The following is a 26,471-nucleotide window of genomic DNA, read 5'->3' on the forward strand; positions in this document are numbered from 1 at the left end:
TATATATGTTGCACATATTATGAAAACCTGAAGTCCGATCAGTTTAAATTCTAGATATCTAGAATCGGGATAATCGGAGTTCTAGAAGTCTGTAGTTCTAACAACTGGACTTCTGAATATCTCTATTCTGGGTAATTAAAATTATTAATATAAAGATATTCGTAAACTATAATGCCGGGTATATGTTGTCTGGATGCAATGCTGAATATAGATAATTCCGGATAAAGATAATGGAAAACTACAATGCCGGATATATGTTGTCTGAACCGAGTTATGGTATTGTAAATACCTGCAGTCCAGATAATTGGAGTTTTGGAAATACGCAATTGGTATAGTTCTAAGTATCCAAATCTGAATAATAGAAGTTCTGCTGTGCTTACTATTCTTAATGCATAATAAAATGAAAATGAAAACAATTCTAATAATTGTAATTTAATATATGAGCATAGATCATTAAATAATTTAACACTACTGAACACTACAAAATGTGTTTTAAGAACAGTTCCGTGTTAGAATTCTTTTTAAGCATTTCGAAGCTTCTAATTAATTGCATATAAATCCTATTCGAATAATTTGCTGAAAGAGATGGTCGGCATTTCTGTTGATATATGATAGTTGCTAGCAACAAAAGCATTCCAGTTTCAGAAACATTTCGAAATTCGTTATTTATACAGCAGAATACGCTTCCACCAGCGTGAAACACCTTGAATACATTACGTTATAAGTTAACATAAAGTAAATATTTTACGAAATGTTCGGAGGAAGCATTTACTCTGAGGCTTTATGTTTCGAACTTTGCAAGGCAACTCAAAGCTAGCAAGCAAAGAGAATTTGCTCTGTGCTTATATAGCGGTTAAAATTGTTATTACTTAGAAATCACAAATATCTGATGCAGTAAGATAATGTAATAAATTAGATATTAACCTCGCGGCTAAATACTAAATGAAACTTAGAGCAACCTTTCAAACAGTGCGGGAGGGTTACGTACAATGCGGCATGCACAAGGTTATCAAACGGGGAAGACTGCAGTTTGAAAATCATGTCGGAATCACTTCAACTTATGAATCGGATTTTTAACAATTCCTTTCCTTTCTCAAATAGAGACCAATGGTCAGCCATGGCGTGGCGTGGCTTTAGCCAAAGCGAATTAGGTGTGAGAAAAAAATTAGAATTCTTTCTTCTACGGCCTACTTCGAGTTTAGGTGCTTTTTGTCTTTAGTGTATGTTGTAATTAGTGAAATTAAAATTCAGTTTTACTGCTTATTTATGTCATCAGAGAAATGTTATTCATTTTCCATTGTGGTCATAAACCATATCTCCTTGTTCTTCAGATCCAGACAGTCAGTTTCGTAAACTTTCAGATCCAGACAGTTTACGAAATCCTCTAAATTCTTCGGTTTTTTGTTCCAATCTTTTCAGTTTGCCTGATCTTTTCAGTGGATTTTACCACGCAGGTTGAAAAATTCTCAGAGCTAAACTAAATGTTTATATTGATAGAATATATATTTATTTATTTTTGAAAGTGATTCATGATGTGATTTTACATTTTCCTTTTGTGATTTAGATTTCGCCGATTCTAAGGATCTTGTATCTATTGCAGTCTTTTCTTTTTCTTTTTTTTTTTTTTTTTTTTTTTCAATTAAATCATTTATTGTCTCAAAACTTTCTTCAGTTAGTTCATTAGGTAATTTAAAGTCATGATTTTTAAAAAGATATCTAAAGTATTATCAAAATCAAATGAACGAACTTTTCTCTCGGTATGAGTACCTGTTATAATCTTTTCTTGAAATATTTTTTTTCAAAAATTACCTCATAATCTAATTCAGGCAAAATTCTTGAAGTTTCAGTTGGACGAATTTCTAAAAGAAATTATATGTTTAGTATAGCATCTTACATGTTTTTATATTTTTATTTTATTTTTCGTATTTCTTTTTATTTCTTTAGTAATAAAACTTTTTTATTTCTTTAGTAGTTCTTAAGTAGCTGGTTTATTAAATCCCTCCAAAGTTTTTTGAATGACTAAATTTTCGTTTTTTCAATCATCATTTTTCTTATAATTTCATAAGTTTAATATCATTTTCTAGTTGCTTTTTTCTCTTTAATTTTCTTTCTTTTTATATCTCGTTCATTTATATAAACGAATTTACTTATGGAAAATTAGAATGAAAAAAATAATAATTAAAGATCATACTCAACGTGGTGAATTTCATGATTCAAATCAACATCCTTTATTACCCAAATGACTTTCATGCTCTTAAATATATGTCTCTCAGGATCTGGAAATATACTCGTAAATTTAACACTGAATTTAATATATAATTTATTAGAGTTTGACACATTATATGTATGTGCAAGACAACTATATGTTTTAAACATGATATATTACTTTAAAATTATGTTTAAGATATAGAAAAGAAGTTGTAAATTCTAATATTTTAGACGGAAGTTCTTCAACATCGAAAAATAAGAAAAATTTATTAAAATTATGCGACAAATTTCAAAAGAAAGAAGTAAAATATACTTCTGATTTAAATTATTTCATTACTCTAAATGAATTAGACTCATCACTTAAAAATTTAATTATGATTGATGACTGTGTAACTGAAGAAAATAATTTTTAAAAAGATTGACTTTATATAACGCAAGTTTATTATTCAACACCTATAAGAAATAACTCTAATTATTTTATACTTTTTAAGCTTTAACCAAGAGAAATTCAAGGAATTCTAAATCTGAATCTGAATTGTGCCTTCGTGGCGCCGATCTTGGCGTCAGAAAAAATCGCCAAAAAACAATGGGCACCCATTTGTAAACTTTTACTTTTTTCCCTTATATAGTTTTCATTGTCGCGAGGTGAATAACTTTAACACCAGACTTAAAAATATATTTGTAAAACATATAATTCACTTTTTCATTAACAGAGGGCAACATCTGTATATCACCAGAATTAAGATGTAGAAAATATTTCCCGTTCCCAATTTTGAAAAACTAACTTTAGATGAAAAGCATGTCTACAACTCAATCAGCAACCTAAAAAGAACTCAACTCAACTCGTGATGTCATTGTCTACGCCGCCCTGGTGTGATGTCATCGATGATGTTGCCCTTGGCCCCGCCCTCTGTGTGACGTCATTGGCCACTCCCCTGACCCACTGACCCGCTGATGCAGAACTGTCATTTGAATGCTACTAAGACTAATTTTTATGTCGTACGCTTTTAAATTGTGAAATTTAAAAAATTACGCGTTGTTGAAAATATTTCACTGAATATATCCATTTGGGTAGGAAATAAAAGAAACAATACAGCAACCAAATTTCATATATTACTGTTGTCTCTTTGAAAATTCCCATACTTTTAATGCTGTAGCTCTGTCAATGATTTAAAAAAAAAAAAAAAAAAAAAAAAAAACATCGTTTAACAGATAAAATATTAATTATTAATTTAGGTTTTAAAAAATAAAATATAACTTCGAAAATTTCAGTTCAACAATGACATTTATAATTGACGCATCAGTGATAATGATATTAAACCAAATAATATTTCTATTTGTGCAGCAGTGTTTCCAGAACGTGCAATTTTTCTCAAATTTCTCACTTTTGGCAAACTTTTGCTGCTAAAATTTTAGTAGTTGCAATTTTGTAAAATTTTTGCGACGTCCATCATTTCCTTATGCTACATTTTGCGACTTCAAAGATTTTTTTAATATATTGCAAAATGCCTTCTAAAATACAGAGCTATGTACCTTAATACTAATATTCATGATTTTAGTGCTCTACAAATTTTGTTTTTTAGACATCCCCCCAGTTGTTTTGTGATAAAGAATCGAACAAAATGATTTTCATCTTGCGAGCCATATATTGGGTACCCAAACAGAGAAAGAAATAAAATTCATCCTCCTGTTATAATAATATTGTTGAGAACTAAGGAATAGAAATGACTTAAAAATCTAATCAACTGCATTTTTCTAAATAACAACACAAATAAATTTAGCAGTCAACGAACAAACAAGGCTTTCTTAAGTAATCAGAATCAGAAATAAGTCCAACACCCAGAACGGAAAACTCACTGAAAAGCATTCCTCAATAAAAATGTTCACAATTAAGGGGAAAAAAACACTGGATTAAAAAAAAATTAACTGCCAACTCAAAAAATTTGGTACAAAAGCGCTAACAATCTAAACGTCAGCCATATCTTACAAATTAATTTTAAAACATAAATATAAATTAAATGTGAATTAATTACAGAAAGAATGGATATTTAAACAATTGAAAATGAGCAATATACTAGTTTTAAAATTTTTGTTAAGCTAGAATACGTAGTTAAAATGACTAAGGATCGAATAATTTGTAACTTACCGAAATGTGTGATGACGTCAGAGGTCACATGAGCACGCGCAACTATGACGTCACTAATATCACGTGATCTCTGACGTCATTTGCGACTTTTTGCGAATTTTTAGTCTGCTTTTGCTACTTTAGTTAAAAATTTTCTAGCAACACTGCTGTGCAGTTTTTGTGAAGAAATGAAATACGTATATTAGGCATAACATTTCAACGCAATTCATTGTTCAGAGAATGATCCACGGAGTATATCCTCAGGAACTCGATATCATTTTAAACTTTCAGCTATTAGGAGTGACAGTGATGCCCATCTTTGCTTTCCTGATACAGCCCCGCTGTGACAAGACCGTTGTCTCCACAGCATGACCAAATAAGCTATCAATCACCACTTTTTATTTTCGACTCATTCTGGGGGTTTGAAAAGACACACTGTGACGAATCTATCTCGGGGCGTCACGATCCAGCCCACATTTCACCCCGATGATAGTATGCCATTATTGACGGATGAAGATGCATTCCAAGTGCACGAGTCTTTCTCGAAGCAAAGGCTGAACTGGATAAAAACACATAAATTAGACCTGCTTGATATTTTACAACGCCTGGTTTATCTTAAGATACAATGTTAAAAAACACAAATTAAATTAGATTTGATAAGTAATACTAATATGGTTTCAATGATAGAAAACGGAATAAGAGGTGGAATATGCCAATGTCGCATCATGCTGAGATGAATGCAACAATAAAATCGGTGAAAGACTAAGCGAAGGTGTTCAAGGTGCTCATTTTCCTTTGCCGAGGCTACAAGAATATAATCGAAAACTGGTTAAAAACATATAAATTAGAACTGCTTGATATTTTACAACGCCTGATTTATCTTGGGATACAATGTTAAAAAAGACTGAAATTAAATTAGATTTGATAAATAATGCTAATATGGTTTCAATGATAGAAAAGGGAATAAGAGGTGGAATATCACAATGTCGCAATGAACATTGGTATGAACGTTAAATTTATATGCTGAGCTGAACGCAACAATAAAATCAGGCAAAGATTATACGAAGGTTTTCAAGGTGCTCATTTTCCTTTGTCGACGCTACAAGAATATCATCAAAATATGGCAGACAAAAAATCTAACTTGTTAAAGAGTTTATAAAACTCTGAAACGTCATAATAGGAAATTCGAACAATCTAAAAGGTGTTATTACAGCAGTTTTGGGTATATCAGGTGGCTTGAATGGGATCTGATGATAAGCACGAGTCAAAGCCTAACGTAGAAAAACATTCTTGCCTTCCAAGACTTGCATGCAATCCTGAATATGAGGAACCGGATATCTGTCAGGCAAAGTAACTGCATCACGACGTCCGTATTCGCCACAAGGACGCCAATCGCCGTTTTTTTGGGAGGGGGAGGAAGCATGTGCAGTGGACTGGCCCATGAACGTTTTGAGGGCCGACAAATTCCCTGTTCAAACATATATTTAAATTCTTGTTTGGGGGCCCTTAATTTCTCAGGAGGCAACCGCCTTGCCTTAGGAATGATTGGTGGTCCAGTGGTTTCTATGTGATGTACAATACCGAAGTCAGCAGTTCGTTTGGCTGTTACCGAGCACATCACGTTAGGATACTGCTCAGTTAGTTTGTGGAAAGGGGAATTAGCAGAGATGAATTTAATTCCAAAATTAATGGCATTTCCGATACCAGACACAGTGGACAATTGTGTGACTGAGCCAAGTAAGCGTCGATTTTTTAATGTTGACCAAAAGAGAAAATTTTTGCAGCACCAATAAGTCATTATTGGCGCACCCAATGGCCTATTGTTCAATAAGTATCAAGTCAGCACCAATTATTGGGTGCGAAACCGCAGCTATGACAAAGAGCCATTGAAATTTGCTACACAAATCCAAGTCTAAAGACAATAATATTTCCCGTCATGCTGCGATTTTGATCCATTATTTGCAAAAAAGTTTAATTTTCCTGGCGGCCGTCTCAATTCGGCAAGAGAGGAAGGCACGAGTGAAATGTCTGCACCTGTATTAACAACAAGAAAGCGCCTGCCAGGACAATTTATCAGTTACAAATAATCGACTAATGCACTAGCCGCTGCCACTCGTGGCTTCAAGTGACAGCCCGCTCAGTATAAAGATGTCTGCTGGACTGGTCATGGAAGCTTACATACCACCATTTGGCGCTTTACCACCAAATCGGGAATGACAAAAACATTTTTTTTTTCTTACTGGACTGCATGTGTTTGTAATCCCTATTATATTGATTCCGGGACTTTGATCGCCGCGCGGGTGATATACTGAGTTCACGTTTGTAAGGTTGTGACCTGCTATGATAATTACTGGCTTTGTTTCAAGAGCGATGAAATAGCGACACTGGGATTCTGCACTTGATTGATGGCTTATGGATGGAGAACATCATGAATTTTATCTGACATCTGGGCCAACTAGGGTAGATTTTCGTTACTAGTGGAAAGAATAGCTTGGAAATTGCTCGGGAGACGGTTGAACCACATTAATTGTAAAACACTCAATTTAAAATTGTCACCTGCAAGTTCCTGAAATTTTGATAACTAGGATGGGCGCATATCGCCAAGTTACAAATCTTGTAACAGCTGCTTTATTTTGGTATTTTCAGACTCCTCGTGTGCTGAAATTAATTTAATTTTCAATTCTTCGTATTTGTTATCCGAGGGTTTCAGAACTACCTCGCGGACTGACTGAAGAATTTCGGTGTCGAGGGCAAAAACCGCAGTATAAAATTTCGTGTCATCGCGTGCCATACCTCAGAGCTTGAACTGGCATCTAATTGAAAAAACGTTTGGGGTCATTACGGCAAAATAGGGCAGGTTTTATAGCAACGGGGAGCCATCTGTTTGTTGTCAGCGATTGGAGGCCATTAGTAGACATTTCAGTAATACATATGAATAAACACAGATGAAAATAAAATGAAGCAGTTCAGGAATGCACTTTTAGTACACATGGAGAACTAGTTGCACTGTTGCCACTCGGAAAAATGTGGGCGAAAATTAACGTTCAAAGAGTTTTTAATTAATATCTCTAATTCTAGCGGCTTTTTTTTTTTTTTTTTTTTTTTTTTTTGAAAAAGTGGAACCTTTTTTAGAACCCAGAAAATAATAGTAGGAAATTTGGTGACGATAGCTATAGTAATGACTGAGTTATTAGCGAGCAAACACACAAACACACAGACTTTCTCGCTATGCTTTGTATACTGGACTGTAAATATTAGTATTACACTTTACACTTTCCTTTTCAGATTTTTTTTTTTTTTTTTTTTTTTTTTTTGTATGTGTGTGTGTGTGCATGTATTTTTTTTTTTACGTTATTTATTGCTCATTTCCGTGTTTTTAAGATATTGAAAAGTTTTGCATGATTTTTTTTTAGGAAACAAAGTTCTTAACTTCCTTTATACCATTTGAATTCTTAAGATTTTGCAGCGGAAAGTTGATTAATTTATTTATTAGGATAATTAATATTTATATTAAGGGATATAACTTTTTTCATCGTAATTTTTTATATTATGTTTTAATTATATACGATTTTAATTACATTACAATAATGCATGGTATTTTTAAGGAAACTAATTTTTTTAGCTTCCTTTATACCATTTTAAATCTTTAGATTTTGCAACGGGAAGTTGGTTAATTTATTTATTGGGATAATTAATATTTGCACTAGGGCATATTGCTTAGTTCATATTAATTTTTTATATATAATAATTTTTATTGATTTTTTATGAAGTTGTTCTGCAGAGAAAAACTGCCGTTTTTAAATTTAATGTTTGGTGTTCTTTTTATGTTTATTTATTAAATGCTAAACACAGGTGATTCCCTGTTTTTTTACTTTTTCGGCTTAACTTTCTCTTAAAATTTATCATGCTTATTTTAATGCTTTAATGCTTTACTAGCCAAGAAAGCTTGGCTGTCGAAAGCTCTGCTGATGTAACGTCCTGAGGGCACTTCACATGGAAGCAATCATATGAATTCCCACAATGGGAGGATGCAGTGAAGGAGAAAAAGAAGGGGAAAGGGGACCATGGTCCCTGAAGGAGTCGCAAATAGACCTGGCATATGGGAGTGTGTAAATTAGTGAGGGAGGCAGTCAAGATGAAAATGTGTAGTGTGAAATACTAGAACGGTCAGAAAACTCAGTAATGTATGAACAGATACATGAAAAGTATATACAGGAATATGTTACAGACAATATATACTACAAATAAACAAATGCAAGCTCATGAATTCAAGAACGCATGCCAATTATGCAGGAGAGATGAAGTAGCTCAGGTCACGAAATTATAGTCGCGCCATCTATGCGCAGTATATGGACGGATGGTAAAGTCCTTCTGATCTATGCAGTAATTCAGTGTGGCACTAAAGTTTCCTGCGTCAGTGAGGAGTCCTTTTTTGAAAAAATTATCATTGAGTCTATGCAAGTAGACGTCCATTGGCTCTAGCTTGAGATCATTGTGAAACAGGGCATTTCTGATATAAAAGTGGGCCCCTGTGATAATTCTCAAAATTTTGTTCTGCACTATCTGCAGCTTCTTGATCTTAGCAGGAGAAGCGGCGGCCCAAGCCGGTGATGCATAACTCATGATGGGATGCAGAATTGCAATGTAAATATGACGTTTCCTAATAAGGCTAAGTGCAGAGGTTTTACCTAACAGGACATATAGCTCATTAGTAGCCGCTAAGGCTTTACCAGCAACATGTCTAATGTGAGTATGCAGTGTGAGCCTCTGATTGAGTATAACCCCCAGATAATTCGCATTATTAACTCTTGGTACACGTTGTCCAAAAAGATACAGAGGTTGCACTGAGGTATTATGGAGGCTTCTGCGCCTTGTAAGTAGGAGTTGAGATTTCGCAGCATTGATGGAGATCCTCCAATTAGCACACCAGTTTTCAATTTGAATAGTAATGTCTTGAAGAATGCTAATGGCTCTGTTGGATTGATCTGACAGCTACTGCAGTATCATCTGCATAGCATGCCAGAATCATATTGCTACTAAGATTCGCCTTAGGAAAGTCCGCTGTATAGAACAAATAGAGCACCGGTCCAAACAGGAGCCTTGTGGGACACCGGTCTTAATCCTAGTATATGTGGAGTGGCTCTCACCACAGTTCACAGTAAACAGTCTATTAGTAAGGTAAGATTTCAATAGCAGAATGAGTTCCCTCGGAAACTCTAATTGAATCAATTTGTAGATAAGTCCCTCATGCCAGACGCGGTCAAAGGCTTTCGCCACGTCCAGCATGAGGATGGCAGTGCAACATTTATGGTGCTGGGCAGACCTTGAGAATTCTATAAGTCGAACAAGTTGCTTGGTTGTTGAAAGATCCTTCCTGAACCTGTACTGGAAATCAGGTAGAAGGTGCATATAAGGGTTCATACGGCCGAGGATGATTTTTCAAAAATTTTACCTAGCGTGGGTAGTAGGCTGATAGGGCGAAAATTTTCAGCTTTGGTATTGTCCTTTCTTGGTTTGGGAAGCAGTAAAATCTTTGCAATCTTCCAATGCTGCGGGAAGTAGCACTGAGTAAAACAAGCGTTGAATATTCCTGCAAGTTTAGAGACTGCGTTCTGGGGCAAGTTACGAAGCATGTAATTACTGACTCATCTATACCGGGAGCTTTTCTCAGCCTGAGCTTCTTGATAATGCTTACAATTTCTTTTGGGGAGGTGAGACTAAAGATATTAACTGCAGTTGGTTCATTAAGCCAGTCCATAAGCTTATTTTTCACTACGGAGGCAAAGTTGACGTTCACAGGGCTTGAATTGGATGAAAATTGCATTTCTAGAGCATTCGCAAAGATTTTGTATTTTTCAGCATCAGAGTAGGCAACAAGACCATTGTGGGTAATTGGCTTAGCACATTCATGTGTCTTTTTGAGACGCTAATTATATGAACCTTCTGTTTATAATGCAGACTTTTGACTAACTTTTGAATTGTGTATCACATGACAATCTACTCCCTTATGAGTGCTACGCTATTGGTACTTTCGCCTCAGACGAAAGCTTAAAATCTCTGGGACTTGTAAATATTATTTTCTTCATTTACTTTGCGATATTGTGTGAAATTAAGACAGCGTGTAAAAGATATGCCTGATGTTATTTAATTGCTTTTATTGCTTACATCTACGAACAACAGATGGCGACACATATGCTTCGTCCACCGAACGATGATTTCAACAGTGGCCCATAGATGAAGCTACACCTGCACTATTTCTTCCACTGAAGACAACGCACTTTAATTAAGTGCACAGAACCTCCGGTTCGTACACCACTTAAAGAATGATGATCTCCGATTTATCACGCACTGCGTTGCACAGGGAAATAAAACAATTTTAATTATAATTCTACTAATATTAGCTATTTAAATACAAAATTCGTAACAGTATATGAAAAAGTATTGTTACGGTTTCTATATTTATTTAGCTGTGTTTAGTAGAATTAATTAAAATGGTTTTATATCATGCAATGCAGGTAGGAAATAATTCTCGTGCAATGCAGCACGAGACTTATTTGAAGAGAAAGCTACGTCGGAAAAATTAATATACAGCAGCAAGCGCATTTAACATTTTAATAAAATAATTAGTATCTCTTAATTGTACTCTTTTGCTATCCAGAAAAATCGAGAAGGTTCTCGCGCGTGATTAAAAAGCTTAGAAAAGCTGGAGGAAAACATCTCAGTTCAGTTGCTTACAAAGTAGTTTACTTAATACTTGTGGTTTACTGTAGCGAATTCGCGGTGAAATTGGATTAGCTTTCTCAGTTTTGAATTAGGTCTTGTTGAACATTTCAGTAGTTTAAAAGATAAATACTGTGAGACTACTTGTCATCATCAAGCTTTACTCGGAAAGTTCCGAGCTTTACCCTGATAAACTTTGGAATATCATTATATTTTTATGTCATTAGTTTAATCTTTATTCCAAAAAATTCAGATTTGTGTATATATTTTCCCATCAACAATTCAAAAAATTTCAGATTTTTCATGTCATTTGTTTAGATTATGCCATATGAAAAACAAACATGTTTGTTTAAAAAACTTGATAAATTTTTCCTGTGAAACTTGAGACGTGTGAGAGACTTTAGCACTTTAGCAATCTTGCTTTTAAGCAAGAAGATGAGGACTTTGGAGGACGCCGTTTCCTCCAGTACGTGAGAGATGTTCGGTTTTTGGTATTTTGATTTTATTGAGCCTACGGCAAAGCACACTAGTAGGGCTATCTGCCCACACGGGCGGCTAAAACTCGCCGGAAACTGAAAAAGTTCAACCAATTAGAATAAGCTACCGCCGGAGACTGTTTTCGGCGACCAATTTTTATGCCAGCAATTGAAGTGTGTTATGATTTCTAATGAAGCGCTTCAAGCTTTACCGAGAAAATGCATTGTCTTAATTACAAATATCTTTAATGCTTGTATCAGACTTAGTTACTTTCCTTCTGAATGGAAACACTCGATCATAGTTACCATCCCAAAACCACGAAAAGATCCAAAACTTGCTAAAAGCTACAGACCTATTAGTCTTCTGCCAGCACTCGGGAAGTTTTCGAGCGAGTACTTAGTGCTCGGCTCAATAGTCATCTAGAACGCCTTGATCTTATAGACAAGCATCAGTTTGGTTTCCGCAAAGGACACAGTACCACACATCAGATTCTAAATCTAGTTGAATTTATCGCCCAGGAATTCACAAAGAAGAACGGCGTAACGGCATGCTTCCTCGATTTTGAAAAAGCTTTCAATCGAGTGTGGCATGCTGGCTTACTTAATAAGCTTTCTAACTTCCTTCTACCAAATAGCTTTATTAAGCTTATGCACTCATATTTTAAGCGCCGTACCTTTCAAGTACGCTGTCGTGAAGCAATATCCTCTAAAAAAGTGATTTACAGCGGAGTAGCTCAGGGCAGTGTTTTAGGTTCGAAGCTCTTTGCAATATTCATAAATGATATGCCTCTGCCATTTCATCCAACCATTCTCAAATATGCCGACGATATAGTCATTCTCACCAGTTCTAGAAGCCCAAATAACGCCCTAGAGAAACTTCAACTCCAAGTCAACATTATTAATAAATTTTGCCAAGACTGGAAAATCAAACTGAACACTGAAAAAATGCTGCGTAGTTCTCTACCGCAGATACAGGAAAAATGTTCCAGTGAATATCAATATCCGTCTTAATAATCAAGAAATTCCTGTTGCAGACTCCTATAAATATTTAGGCGTCTACATTGACAAATCCCTTAATTTCAAAGTAACAGGTACAATATGTTACTAACAAGGCTAACGCTGCTTTCATCGCTCTCTACTCTTTAATTGGAAGAAACTCTGAGTTAAACCTCCGTACTAAAAAAAATCTCTACATCTCACTTATTCGCCCAATTATTCTCTATACAGTTCCTGCCTGGGCTACTGCCCGAAAAACAGACAGACAAAAATTAAATGTTCTTCAAAATAAAATCTTACGCAGTATTGTAAAGGAAATTCGTAAGGAATTCTCAAATCGTTCGTAAGGAAGGTTCGTAAGGAATTCTCAAATCCATAAAGACCTGGATATATATCTCATTCATGACCAAATATTAATTTCTGCGCACAACGTTTTTGAAGATATGAAAAATTCTCCCTATGAAGCTAATAAAAGACTTACTGATTACGATCCTACTACTGAGCACGTAAGAAAAAGACCTCGAACGATCCACCACAACTCTAAGTGGTAGTAGTGTATTTAACCCACCGGGCGGCTCGCATTCAAATCTATTTACGTCTCGAAAACTGCAGTAAAAATTAACCATGTTTACAATTTTTTTTTCATTTAGTGTGAACCAAAACTGTCCTGAAAACGGCCTTTGTTAGATTTTCTTTCCCCCTTCTTGTAGGGCTATCAACAAGTGGTTTCACTAAGTGATGGTTTCCTACTGTCCTTTGATTACCGCCTAGAGGCGAGTAAGCAGATGGGCTGCTTTTGCCCTTACGGAGGAAGGAACACGTTTTGTGTTTTTGTGTCCATGCTTTGGTTAGACGAAAAAAGATATTTTTTTCTGGAAATCCAAAACAGAAAAGGAAGTTTTGTATTGCCTTATTACTAATTTTGTGCATATTTGTAATCTTAATTGCTTATCAGAGCCGTGCCAAGATAATTTTTCACCTGAGGCAGAAAGGTCAATGCGTGTCCATATAAATATAAAAATAGCTACACTTGTATTAAGCAAAAGTAATTGTATTAAATCAAAATGTCATAACTCTTATAGCATAATTATACCATAATTCTTAAAGTATTTTTTAATCGTAGTTTTATAAATTCAGAGAAATAATGTAGCCAATTATTTATAATTTTCAAATGAAAACGTTAAAAAATTCGTTTTTGATAAATAAGAAATAACACTGAAATGCATATTGCATTAATTTCCAGGTTTTCTTGCAATTTTTTTGGTTTGTTTTATTGATTTAAGTTTGACGAAGCCTATTTCCTCTAATAATTAAGGTAATTTTCGAATTCGTATAGCCAATTTGGCGCCTCTTCTAGTGATTCACATGAGCCCGGCTTTGTTGCTTTTTAAGTATAAATGTTATTGATTTTTATTGCGTTTCGGTATTTTAATGTACGTTTATAAAATGTTAATTTGTTTTTATATGCATATTTCAGTAATATAATCTTACGACTAGTGAGACAGTGTAGTTTAACTAATTTTCTGCTTTTGATTCATGTTATCGAGCTTTAACGCTAAGAAAAAATTTATAAGAGGCTTAAAATACCTAATTCCTATTGAAAGCTACATGTAATTGATAATTAAATTACTATTAAAATAACAAACACATGCTCAGTGTCAGTCATTTCGACATAATGTTTGTAATTCATTTTACCATAAATTTATTTCGTTTATCTTGTTTCATATTTATAAAAGATGAGTTTACCTTTATCGCATTTATTGGTTGATAGAAGTTATGAAATATTGAATATTTTGAAACAAATTTCAGTTATAATAACCTTATTAAAAATTTTCTACATATAGACAAGAAGTCACAGATACCTCTCAGTTTCCGAACTAAATTACATGGTACTGAAATTCGGTGCATTTTCATATGATTATTTTTGACAGAAAGAGTTACCTTACGTTAATCACAAAAGAACATTGTTTTAATTCTTAATTAAATATAGCACTTATATTAAATTGCTAAAATTCATTGTTAGGAAAATCTCGCTCTAAAAAATTAGACACTTTTACCTTTCAAAGTGGAATTTTTGTGGTTTTCTCTGTGCATAATGTGGGCGCGAGTAAGTCTTTCTTAGAATGTCCTCCACGGATGCATTCCTCCCTTTAGGCAGATAGCTCTCGCGTGCTTTGAAGGAAAAATAAAGCAAACCAAAACAAAAGCTTCAAAATTGGTCTTTAACTTTTTTTTGGGTTCAAATACGCAAATTACTTCTTGATCTCAATTCACATTATCAAATGTTATTATTTAAATAAATAAAAGCAAGCTGAGGATTTCCATTTAAATTGTTTGTTTTAAAATAAAAAATAAGAACAGTAAGTTTTGAATAAATCTTGTCAACATCAAGCAGGTACAGGAACATGCCAATGTAAAATTTAATATTAGGCCAAAAAGAAACGCTTTGACGTAGATTTTGGATAAAACTTAATCAAATTCGCAGGTAATCAGAGACAGGCCTTTCTTCAGTAGAGAGAAAAAAATGTTTCTGAAGTATTTGTGTATTTATTACATAAATGTTTTAATGCTTCCATAGCACTGCTAATCGATAAAATTTATTTGATGAAAAGTAGGAAGTTTGCTTTTAAAATCCCGATTTTTCAACTTTTTCAGTGACATATGTGGCATCGAAAAACACGTATGGCCAGGAGGCAGATTAATGGCTGAAAAAATTCTTAGAATTTAAAGAGGCATCGAACAAGAAAATTTAGGGATGGCGAAATTCTAAGAATTTGGCACTTGACAACGGCAAAATTTTTAGAATGTAGAGAGCTACAGAATTTAGGCAGGGCAAAATATTTTACATTTATAGAACATCGGTCAGTAGAATTAAGATCCCACAGCGATTGCACTGAGAAACAAATCGACCTGCTCCTCGATTATGCGGATGGACGCAGATTAACTTCTGAAAGCTCAGCGAAGCAAGAGCTATACATAATGCAGCTATTTACGATTTCTGCTACAATAAACTGAAATTTAATATAATAATTTAACACTATATATCAGTTTACGAAAACATGATGATACTTTTGAGAAATTTTCTTTAATTCCCCAGTACACTAAAAAAAAAAAAAAAAAAAGTACAATAGATTATATAATGATATTACTAACAAAATGATGTCGATGATGACGCATTTAATTTTTATCTTTTTATTTATCTAAATAAACATGTCATTGAGTTTTCCATAACTTATAGTTTTGCAAATTAAAAATGTTCAATAATATAATATGTGATTATGGTATTATTGGTATGGTGCTATTCAAGGCAAAGCACACGAGGGTTATCTGCCTAAATGGAGAGATGCTTTCGTGGAGGATTTTCTAAGGGAAACTGACTCGTATACACGTTACACATGGGGAAAACCACGAAAACGACCATGCAGCCAGCCCGTTCGGGATTCGAACCTCGGACCGAACTACCAGTGTTCAGCGTCTTTACCGCTCGGCCGCTGCTGGGTAATATATGATTATGAAAGCTGTGTAAAAGAAGAAAAATTCTTGCACATTCGTCAGGCAGCATACGATGGGCACCTGCTTGAGGAAAAGGATGCGTTTGTAGATGACTTTTTCAGAGAAACTGGTTTGATATATTCAACCTAAAATTCACCAAAATACCAAGCAACGAACGCATTCGCCGGAATTCAAACTTAGGCAAAACTACCAGTGTTCAGTTGCAAAAGAGAGTTAACAACATAAACAGGCAACATGTCTGAAATTAGTATTTATTGCATCCATCAGTGATATGATTTTCTGATATAATTTAATGGAATATCACTGTAAAAAAATGGGAATCTCTTTTTTTTTTTTTTTCCTTTTGTATGGAGATTTTTTTCCGCTTTGTTTTCCACATTTGGTTGAAATGCAAATTAAATAAATATTTACAAATGCAGAATATTGGATAGTTATTGATGATTTCGAGATTCAGTTTCTGAAATCCATTTCATGTGTCATTTCCTTAAAAAGGTGATACTGAAACCAACTTTCGAGGAGTAAAATGATTACTAGAAAAGAGTTTCCGATTTCTTTCATTCTTTTATTCCCATTATAAATTTGTCCCGTAGTTCTTAGAACATTCTTCTATCCGTAAGTGATGATTTGCTTTCCGAGAAAATTTTCTGAAAGGAATAAATTACTTAGTCTTCAAACCATGGGAAAATCTTGCCATCGCCGGTACTTAATTCCCTTCATTTACTGAGATAACCTGCTTTGTTATAAGTATGGTACTTGTTTTCTGATTTTTACTGAATTTGCATGCTCAAAGCTATCTAAATAAAGAAACGCTATTGTAAATATCAGGGTATGAGTACATTTATGAAAGGGTTATATATTTTTCAGAATTCCCCTATGAGCTGTTTATTCTTAGGGCAGAAAGAGGAAAAAGCTTGCATACATCGCCATTCCCGGAAACTAGACAGTACCGAAAACATTACTAGACAGTCCGGTTTACCAGACAATAGAGTTTATCTGATTCCTAGTTGTAAAAGCTGACAGTTATAAATTGTTACATTCATGGCGACCTTCAGAAGGCATGAAATTACTTCAAAAGTTCCGCTGCTATAAATTTTCAGACTGCAATTTTGTTCCTTTAAAGTTTCGAAAATACCTATTTTTTAAGTATTTTTCGGTACTTATATTAATATTGATATAAATAATATAGAAAGCACCAAACGTAGCTATGATGTATTTCAATTTGTCCTTAGTATTTTCTCACATATAGTATTAACACTTTGTCTACACGTTTCTAATGTTTCACCATAGTAAGCCTTCTCTTTCCGAATGTATTCAGTTCCTTTTCGCTTTCGTTTTCTGCTTCTTCTTTTTTTTTTTTTTTTTTAATTTAATTTATTTATTTATTTAATGTTACCATATCCTGAGTTTTACTCTAGCTGTTAACTAGAGTATCTACTAGGTAGCATTTATTATAGTACATTCATTATATTCATATAGCTACTAGCTAGCATTCATTATAGTACAAAAACTAATATAGCTTGTCAATATCAACACATTTTTATCTTCAATAAAATCCACTAATTCGATTGATGCTGTAAAAGTTACAATTTAATACTTTAGCCAATTATTTTGATTATAGTGATTTAAATTCGATTTTAGGCAACATATGCATTCTTTCAGAAAACGCGGTATATTGAGCACCGCTGTTACAAGTAAATACTCTACATTCAACCGTTTCATAATATGTAAATGTAGCATAATTTCTTTTCGAGTGCTTGCACTGAGAGTCTCCTTCAAGTAAACTTTAATGGAACTTTATTTCATGAAAATTTAGAAGTATTATAAAAGCCTCAGAATTATTTCCATTGCAAACATTTATGAATTATGCAGAAAAATATATAAGAAAAACATTAATTAGAAACTATTATCGAATATACATTTCATGACAGTAGTAAAACATTTTTTCAGTACCGACGGTATTAAAAAGCTCAATATTGTGATAAGCTAAATAAAATAAAACAGCATTAAAAGTTTAATATTGTGATAAGTAAAAGTATACTAATCTATAACACTGATTTGATATTTTTGCCATTAGAACTATAATGTAATTCTAACCGTTAAAGTAACATTGTATTTGTATTAACTAAAATTATAATTGTAATTTCAATTAAATTTATCAGTACTTGTTGTTTCCTGCACCTTGAGGGAGACGCATTATTATTATTATTTTTTTTTTTTTTTCTATTATATAAAATACTGTCCTCAGAAAAAAATGTCTCTAGACATAATTCTGCTCCAAAATTAATGGATGAGGTGAACAGAAATAATCTTGGAACAGCCTTTGGGCAAGTGCTGCGAGTATGCGAAATGTAAGACTGTAATTAAACTTCGAAAATCCTGGAGACTACACTTTCTTAGAATATTGCCATTCGACAAATTATAAGACCTTCCATTTATCTTTAAAGTTTAAGCTATCTGTTATTGACTGAGAAAAGCTGGTTATTCATTGTAGTTAAAACTACAACTAATGCAGTTATAACTGTAATTGTGCCGCCCAGATGGTATAGTGGTTAGGGAAGCCTGACTGCGATACCGAAGGGCCTGGGTTCGAATCCCGGAGAAGGCATGGCTTTAACTGTTCGTCCTTTCATAGGAGGCGATGATCCCACATATTAGATGCCTCCATAATAAAGTGACTGCAACTTCTGGCCTTGTATAGACTAATGGAATGTGTTGCACTGTAACTGTTCACAATCTGCCTTTGGGGAAAAAATAATAATAATAATTGCAATACAATGATTGTTCGAATTACAATATAACTTCAAAAGCAATTAGATTTTTCGCTCAGCAGAGTAATAAGTCATCTTTTGAATACTACTAGTTCAAATCGGATGCCCATTTTGGCAAACAATCTAAATGTTTAGATAGCTCCGTGGATTTCCTTATGTGTAACATGAATACAAATCATTTTATTTTAGAAAGTTCTCTATGAGTACATCATTCTTCTTAAACGTTTCGTTGCATTCAATTAAGTAAAGATCTTTTTCTGCTTTTATTAACGGGTGATGTGAACATGAGCCAGTTTCCCTTAGAAAGTCCTCCACAGAAGCATCTTTGCAGTCTTTACCGTAATCCAAATAATATGACAATCACAGGTGCATAAGAAAATTGTACTTTTATTTGTTCTTACGTGAAACAATGATGGAAAATAGTTCATGCAAGTACTTTCACTTGTAACTGAATAATGCATTTTAACTATTTATGGAAAATGTGTGTTATGTTGAATAAAAGACCAATTCGTAATTTTTTTTTTTCCAATGGCAGGTAGTAGCCGTTTATAGACATTGATCACTACTAAGGCCGGTCATGTTATTAAGGAGGGAACTAATACGTGGACCAGCGTTGCCACCTATGAAGAGGACGAAGAAATTACATTCATGCCCTATCCGGGATTCGAAACCAGGCTCTTTGGTACGGCAACCAGAGTCACGAACCGCTTTACTGTCTGGGCGGTAATTCATAATAAATGGATTTAGTAAAATGTCTAATACACACAGCAATTAAGCATACTGATTGCTGATCAGAATCCTTTTTTACCAGCTAAAGCAATAGGTTGGATAAAATTATGAGGCTTAGTTTAGTCCTTGATGATCTCCTTTCTGAAAAGAGACCCACCAGCGGCCGAGCGGTAAAGTCGCTGAACACTGGTAGTTCGGTCCGAGGTTCGAATCTCGCGAACGGGCTGGTTGTTTTCGTGGTTTTCCCCATGTGTAACGTGTATACGAGCCAGTTTCCCTTAGAAAGTCCTCCACGGAGGCATCCCTCCTCATAGGCAGATAGCCCTAGTGTGCTTTGCCATAATTAAATAAACCAAACCAAACTTTTCTGAAAAGAAAAGGATAAATGTAATTTTTATGATTTATTTCTTGTGTAATGTAAACAAGACAAGCGTCCCGTAACAAATCCTTTGCGAAAACATCCCTTTGCACTGGCATAAACTCTTTGCTTGCTTTCCCTTAATCTTGTAATTTAAGTTCACATGTATATCGAAGATCATAAACATACATATTTGCTTACTAACATTATGTGCATTTCGGTCTATATAAAATATTTCCTTTAAATAAACTCCTATTTATGCTGGTACCACAAACTACAATATATATAAGGTGATTCAGAAGACATGACAGAAAATATTAATATTTTTCTTATAGGTGATTATCCCGTTGTATTATTTAAAAACTCATTATCCAAAATGCAGAAACATTTTCGAATATAATATTATTGACTGTAATTTTCAAATATTATCACGATTTCCTTAGCCTATGTCACTGAAATTATAAGGGGCAGTTGTTTTTCTGATTAAATAGTTACAATCATCTGCTGCGCAATTTTAATTAAGAGGTCATTACAATTGCATTGTAATTTTTATTAGATTATATAATTACAGTTATACTGTTTATTCAATTAGATTTCACAATTAAAATGCAATTATAATTAAAATGCATATGAGTAAATTGTATATGTAATTAAAAATTGTTACATTGTAATTGCAAGATAACTGCATAATATTATTCCAATTACTATGTGTTTTCAATTGCATTCTGCAATTACATTTGCAATTAAGATCATGATTTTCCTGGGCTACGTAACTGCTTTTATCAGAAACAATTGCTATCCTAATTACATTATTATAATTACTTACTGGAGTTACAATGACAGTCTTCTAATTGTAATTAGATTATATGATTGCAGTTGCATTGAATATGAAATTGGATTTCACAAATATAGAGTAATTGTAATTTAAATGAAATTACGTAAATTGTAATTGTAATTAAAAAAACAGCTACTTTTTAACTATAACTACTTAGTAATTGCATAATTTTATTACAATTGCATACTATACTTAGAATTACAGTTATCATCATAATTTCACTTTGTTAAGTAATTCTAATTATCAGAGACAATTACTTTCCTAATTACGTAGTTATAATTACCATCTGCAATTGCAGTTAAAATTACGTTATTAGATAATATTACCGTAGTTGTGATTAGATGCAATAAAATTTTTAATTGTAATTAGATTATATAATTATAATGTTTGTGATTATCATTGCATTGTAATTGTAAGACTTAAGAATTAAAATGCAATTACATACATTATTGTTGCATTTAAAAAGTACTTACTTTCTAATTGTAATTGCGAAGCTAATTACAATTGCAATATAATTGAAATCACATATTTCAAAATATTGTTGCAGTTTCTTGCAATTTTAATTTTAATTCCAATTACATTTTGCCAAACTGCATCTAAAATTTGGAGAATAATTAGGCTGGAAAATGAAAATTCTCTTTACATTTATATATAAACATTTAAGTTTACTATAGCTGGTATAAGCACAGAACAGCTGGAAGTTTTGAACGAGCTATTTATTTCGAACTGTTATTCAAAACCTAACGATAAAACCTATCGAATAGATAGTTTCCTCTCCTCAATTACCTCCCGATGAACTTTCGTATTTATTATTTAACCAAGATTTTATTTTTTTTAATTTTTTTTTTTTTTTACTTTATTTCGTATCGTGTGGGAAAAAATCAAAGTTCACGGTCTTCACCAAGTGCTTACTCTCATCTCATTGGCCTCAGCGAGCCAGATGACCTCATTTTTGTACTGTACAGTCTTCTATTTTCCCATGAATTTATCGCATATTGAGAAGTTTTCATGTACTTCAAAAGACTTAGGACTTTTATTCTCAACATATTTTGTTGTGTTTTACCATGTTTGTACTTTATTTATTTCTAAAAACATAAATGTATAAACTCTGACAGAACGCTGATCATGTGATTTGCTCTTCTTGACTCTCCCAAATGCCAATTCTTTCATTTCGCCTCTCACCGCCATTGATATAGCTACGCTCCCATGATATGCCATGATATGCATTTTAGCAAACTTAGATTATGAGTTCTCTCATTTAATGATCTCGCGCTTAACCTTAATGGCCTATGGTTTAAAGATTATTTACTGGTAAGAGCTCTTAGTAGCTGAAGCCAGAAGTATAGAAATGATCCAAGATCCAAGAATTGAAGTTTTGTTTTGGATTTATTTTTCGCTCATATTCCTCTTTTCGTGTCTTTTGATGACGTCTTTTTCGCTTCGATTATAATAATTTTCTAACTTTCATTTCTATAAAAAACAGCGGAGTGAAAATGGAAAATTTGGCGGATTCTCACGTGAAATGTGTAATAACATTTTTAGCCAGACCTCGCAAAAGAGATGCACAGTGTTGTATTGCAAAAATTATTTGCTAAATTGGAAATTTCGCTTCATTTTGTAGTCCTGAAAATTACGGAAACCATTTAATTTTTTATCACAAAGTAAAAAATGCACATGAAAAAGGCTTTCCCAAGTTTTCCTGTGCAGAAAATACGTTTTTTTTTTTTTTTTTTTTTTTTTTTTTGTTTGTTTGTTTTGTGTGTGTGTGTAGTGTGTATGTGTTTATATTAGGTACCCAGATTTAGCTAACAAAGCCACAAGCTTATATACTTTTTTTTTCAGAAGTTTCCTAAATACTAACAAATTACAATTTAATTTTTTAACTTTTTATAAAATGTATTGCAGTCTTTATGTGATACTTCTTTTTTAAGAAATGTAATATAGTGAATAAATTGATAGCACAAATCTCAAATATACTATATTTTTGAAGAGGTTTCTATGTAATTTCTTAAATTGTTTTGTGTATCTAGTAAAATCTGCAATTCTCTCCCAATTTCGACACATAAGAAATGTACAAAATACGTTAGGAAAGTCTTCCAATTTTTATATTTGAATCTCTTGAATTAAAGCACTTCATTTATCTTTGATTCCCAAAGCAATATTATCTTACAGAAGATTAGGTGCGATACTTTTACAAACATAACATGTGTGAAGGATTAATGCATGTAACAAATAGATTTTTAGAAAAACTGTCAGTAGCATAACAGGAGGAATGTAAAATGTGAAGATCTTTATAATGTATTATATACAGTACAAAGTCTTTAATCCGGACGTCCATAATCCGGACCTCAAAGCTAAAATTTTCTGCGTATGCGTAGCGTTTACGCATGCGCATATGCATTTACGCACGCACATAATACGTTTGCGCATGCGCGTTTAATGTATAACGGACGGTATAAGCTAGGTTAAAATTATCTAATTATCTATTTCAGTTAATGTTGCAGATTTCGTTGTTCCTTAATCTTCTAATTGGATCCGGCTTATTATATTTTGCAGACTGTTAGAGCAATTTTATAAAAAGTAAGCTTGAACTTTCGATTATCTCAAAAAGAGTTTCCGATTCTGGAGCTGCCAAAGAATCTACAAAGCGAAAGCATGTTTCGATGTCCATCAAACAAAAAGTGGAATTGCTGCAAAAAATGAATAAAGTCATGAAGAAAGTGACAGAGAGGTTAGTGAAAACGAACAAATTTAGATTGACAAGTTAGTCGGTATTCTCGGCACAGCAATTACAGGACTTGAACAGCGGAACTTTGTAACTGAACAAGAAATTATGTCTATTTATAGAATTAAAGAGAAAGTATTAGCACATAAAACGAAGCAACTTAAACAACTTACATTAAAATAAATTTTTAACATTAAAATAAATTTTTTTAAATAAATTTTTAAGTAAACAAATAAATATTAAGCTATTTTTTTTGTAAATTTTGATACCCTTTAGATCATAATTGCTCTTTATTTCACAAATTACGATTTCATATTTTTAATTTTATAATTTCTGCATGCCATCTTACCAAATTTAAATTGATGATCTATAATCCGGAAAACCCCTAATCTGGAATCGCCGAAGTCCCGACGAGTCCAGATTAAGGACTTTGTACTGTATTAGATATATGCAGTTCTAAATTATCCAAAAAAAGTAGCCCATGAGTGGTAAGACTGCTGAAAACTAGCTAGGTTTACAGCCTAACAAATGTGATTTTGGACACATTTTGCTCAGCTTACTTGGTCTGATGATCTTCATAAAATGGTAAATGAAAATCAAAGTATTTGTACCCAATATTATGCCTTATCTGCAAATAAAATTGCTGTGACTGTGGAGACCAACATGCCAGTGAAATTGCTATGCGTCTTGTAGATATTGTACAATACACATCAGCTAGAGTACTCTTATCAAGTAGTATGGGGATAGATACCATATAACTAAATATGCACATATCAGACATTTGTAAGTATGTATTTCAAAGTTATTAACTTACAATACAATTAGAATTTATATTTCTGTAATGCATACTTATGAATATTCTGTGAAACATACTTATTTTGCTTAAATCTACTTCCAAAGAACTTTATTTTTATACAACCCATGGTTTAGAAAAATTAATGTTTCTATCATTCTTAACTGACAAAAACATGTAAAATTAAAGTAATGGAAAAATAGCAGCTTAACATAAAATCTTGTGTCCTTCTTCAGAATTAACTGATAAAAGTCCCTCTTTAGGAAATTAAAAAATTCAAGAACTTTTTCCTTCCTGTGTTTTTGAAAAAGGTATATCAGATAACCCTCAAAAGTGATAAGAATTATTCAAACTCTGCATCAGTCTAAGCTTTTTTGGCTTATTTTAACCTTTAAATTACCTGTCAAAATTTTGAATTTTGTGACAACTATGTTTTTGAGAACTTGGAATCACAGGTGGATTTGTTCAAACAGCATTCCAAGTTCTTCAGTTACATGATTGAAATGACTGCATGAAAAATATACAAATTAAATTTATCAAAAGTTTTAGAAAGTGAAATCCAATGCACTTAGTAAGCTGCTCTTTCTATGTGAGGAAATCATGTTTTTCATTACCATCTGTTCTACAATGGAAATGAACCTGTTTGGCAAGTGTCTTGAAATTTCTAAAATTTCCCCAAATACAGCTTTGATATATATATATATATATATATATATATAAATTGATTAAATTGTAAAATATAAAAAAAATACGATGGCTTTGCTCTTTGCGAACTAGCAACCTTTAATTAATTTCTGCAATTCAGGATCTTCCCTTGACCAGTACCTTCTAGAACATTCGCGCATATTACATAACCTCCTCATATAAATCCTGCGTCATAAGTTTTTCTACATTTTTCTAGAAGCTACTCTGTTACATAACCTTTCATATAAATGCTGCGTCATAAGTTCGCCTACACAGATGCCTTCTCGCCTTCGTTCTGCTAATGCCTCTGCTATGCTCCTCTTTCTTTGTTAGAACGTTATAACGTATTAAAGTCAGTCGTATCTAATAATTCAATTACTGAATAAGTTATTTGAGTAACTTCATCTATAAAAAATCATCTGCTCTAAAATAAAATAAAGATATAATGTTAAAGGTGAAAAGTCCTGAGTCGTCATTTTTCTCCGTGGTGCAATCATCCCAGCTTCGTCAACCATCTGCCAAAACGGGGAAATGGAATAGCCTCACCATTCACCCACGATGTGTTGGAATAACTGAAAACATTACATATATATATACAAATAAAATCTATTTAGCCTATTCTTAGTATTAGTAATATTAGGTTTGTGCAACATTAAATGAGATACAAAAAGTCCATTATGATATCTTTAGTGATGACATGTATGAAGTTTGCCCGAGTGCTTTGTTCAATTTGTCTTGCAATTGCAAACTCCGTGTTCTTTTTGTTTGCTTATTATTTACTCCAAGAAAAACGCATGTCTGGTATGTTATAACCATACTTTAAAAAACATTAAATTTTATATTAAGACATGAAATATAAATAAATTATTTTTGGGATTTTCATCGAGATGGTTTTAACATGAAAACTGCATAATGAAATCCCTAATAGTGTCAAGGAAGGTACAGTTATTATAGAGACTATTGGTATAAACAGAGGTGAATCTAAACAGACTTTAAGTTCGATGAAGAGTATTTACACAATAAGATCTTCTTTGACTCACAAAAAATTTTAGATTTAAAGACAATGTTAAATGGGGAAACCTTTAGCAGAACGCAAAAATTTTTTTGAAAAATCTCTACTTGATTCTTAAAACCTTCCAAATGATGAACTTCGGTGAGAGAAGAAAATAGTGAGTGGCAACTTCTGGTACAATTGTGCATATCAGGAAATTTACACTCATGTGCATAAATTAAGGATAATTCGGAGTCACACGGAAATCGAAATCTAAAATAAATATATCACCTGTAAAATCACTACACACATCTTTAAGAATCATATGCAAATTTCAGGAAGTAACCAGATGACACCGATGGTACGTCACAATGACGAGAGTGTAAGAGAGTGATATATAAGGAATACATGCAAAGAAGTAAAATTGTTCGCAGGCGCTTTATAAGCATTTCAGTGCAATAACCGAATAGTTATGACGCAAAGGACGCATTTGGATGATTTTTTACGTGGTAGAATTATCGGCCGTCTGGAATGTGGGCGTACCCAACTG

General features: G+C 33.1%; 1 protein-coding gene across 1 annotated transcript in view; it reads right to left on the reverse strand.

Annotated features, from left to right (window-relative positions):
* The window catches only part of LOC118201127 (uncharacterized), a 64,146-nt gene extending 42,744 nt beyond the window's left edge, over positions 1–21,402 (reverse strand). Inside the window, exon 1 of the mRNA XM_085824102.1 lies at positions 21,372–21,402. Within this exon, the coding sequence (XP_085680228.1) occupies positions 21,372–21,387 (16 nt within the window). The 5' untranslated portion in view covers positions 21,388–21,402. The remainder of the gene's footprint in view (positions 1–21,371) is intronic.
* Positions 21,403–26,471: the final 5,069 nt, after the last annotated feature.

The sequence above is a fragment of the Stegodyphus dumicola genome, chromosome 9 (genome assembly GCF_044657685.1).
Source record: "Stegodyphus dumicola isolate Sdum_Otavi_A_Nest chromosome 9, ASM4465768v1".
Classification (NCBI taxonomy): Eukaryota; Metazoa; Arthropoda; class Arachnida; order Araneae; family Eresidae; genus Stegodyphus; species Stegodyphus dumicola.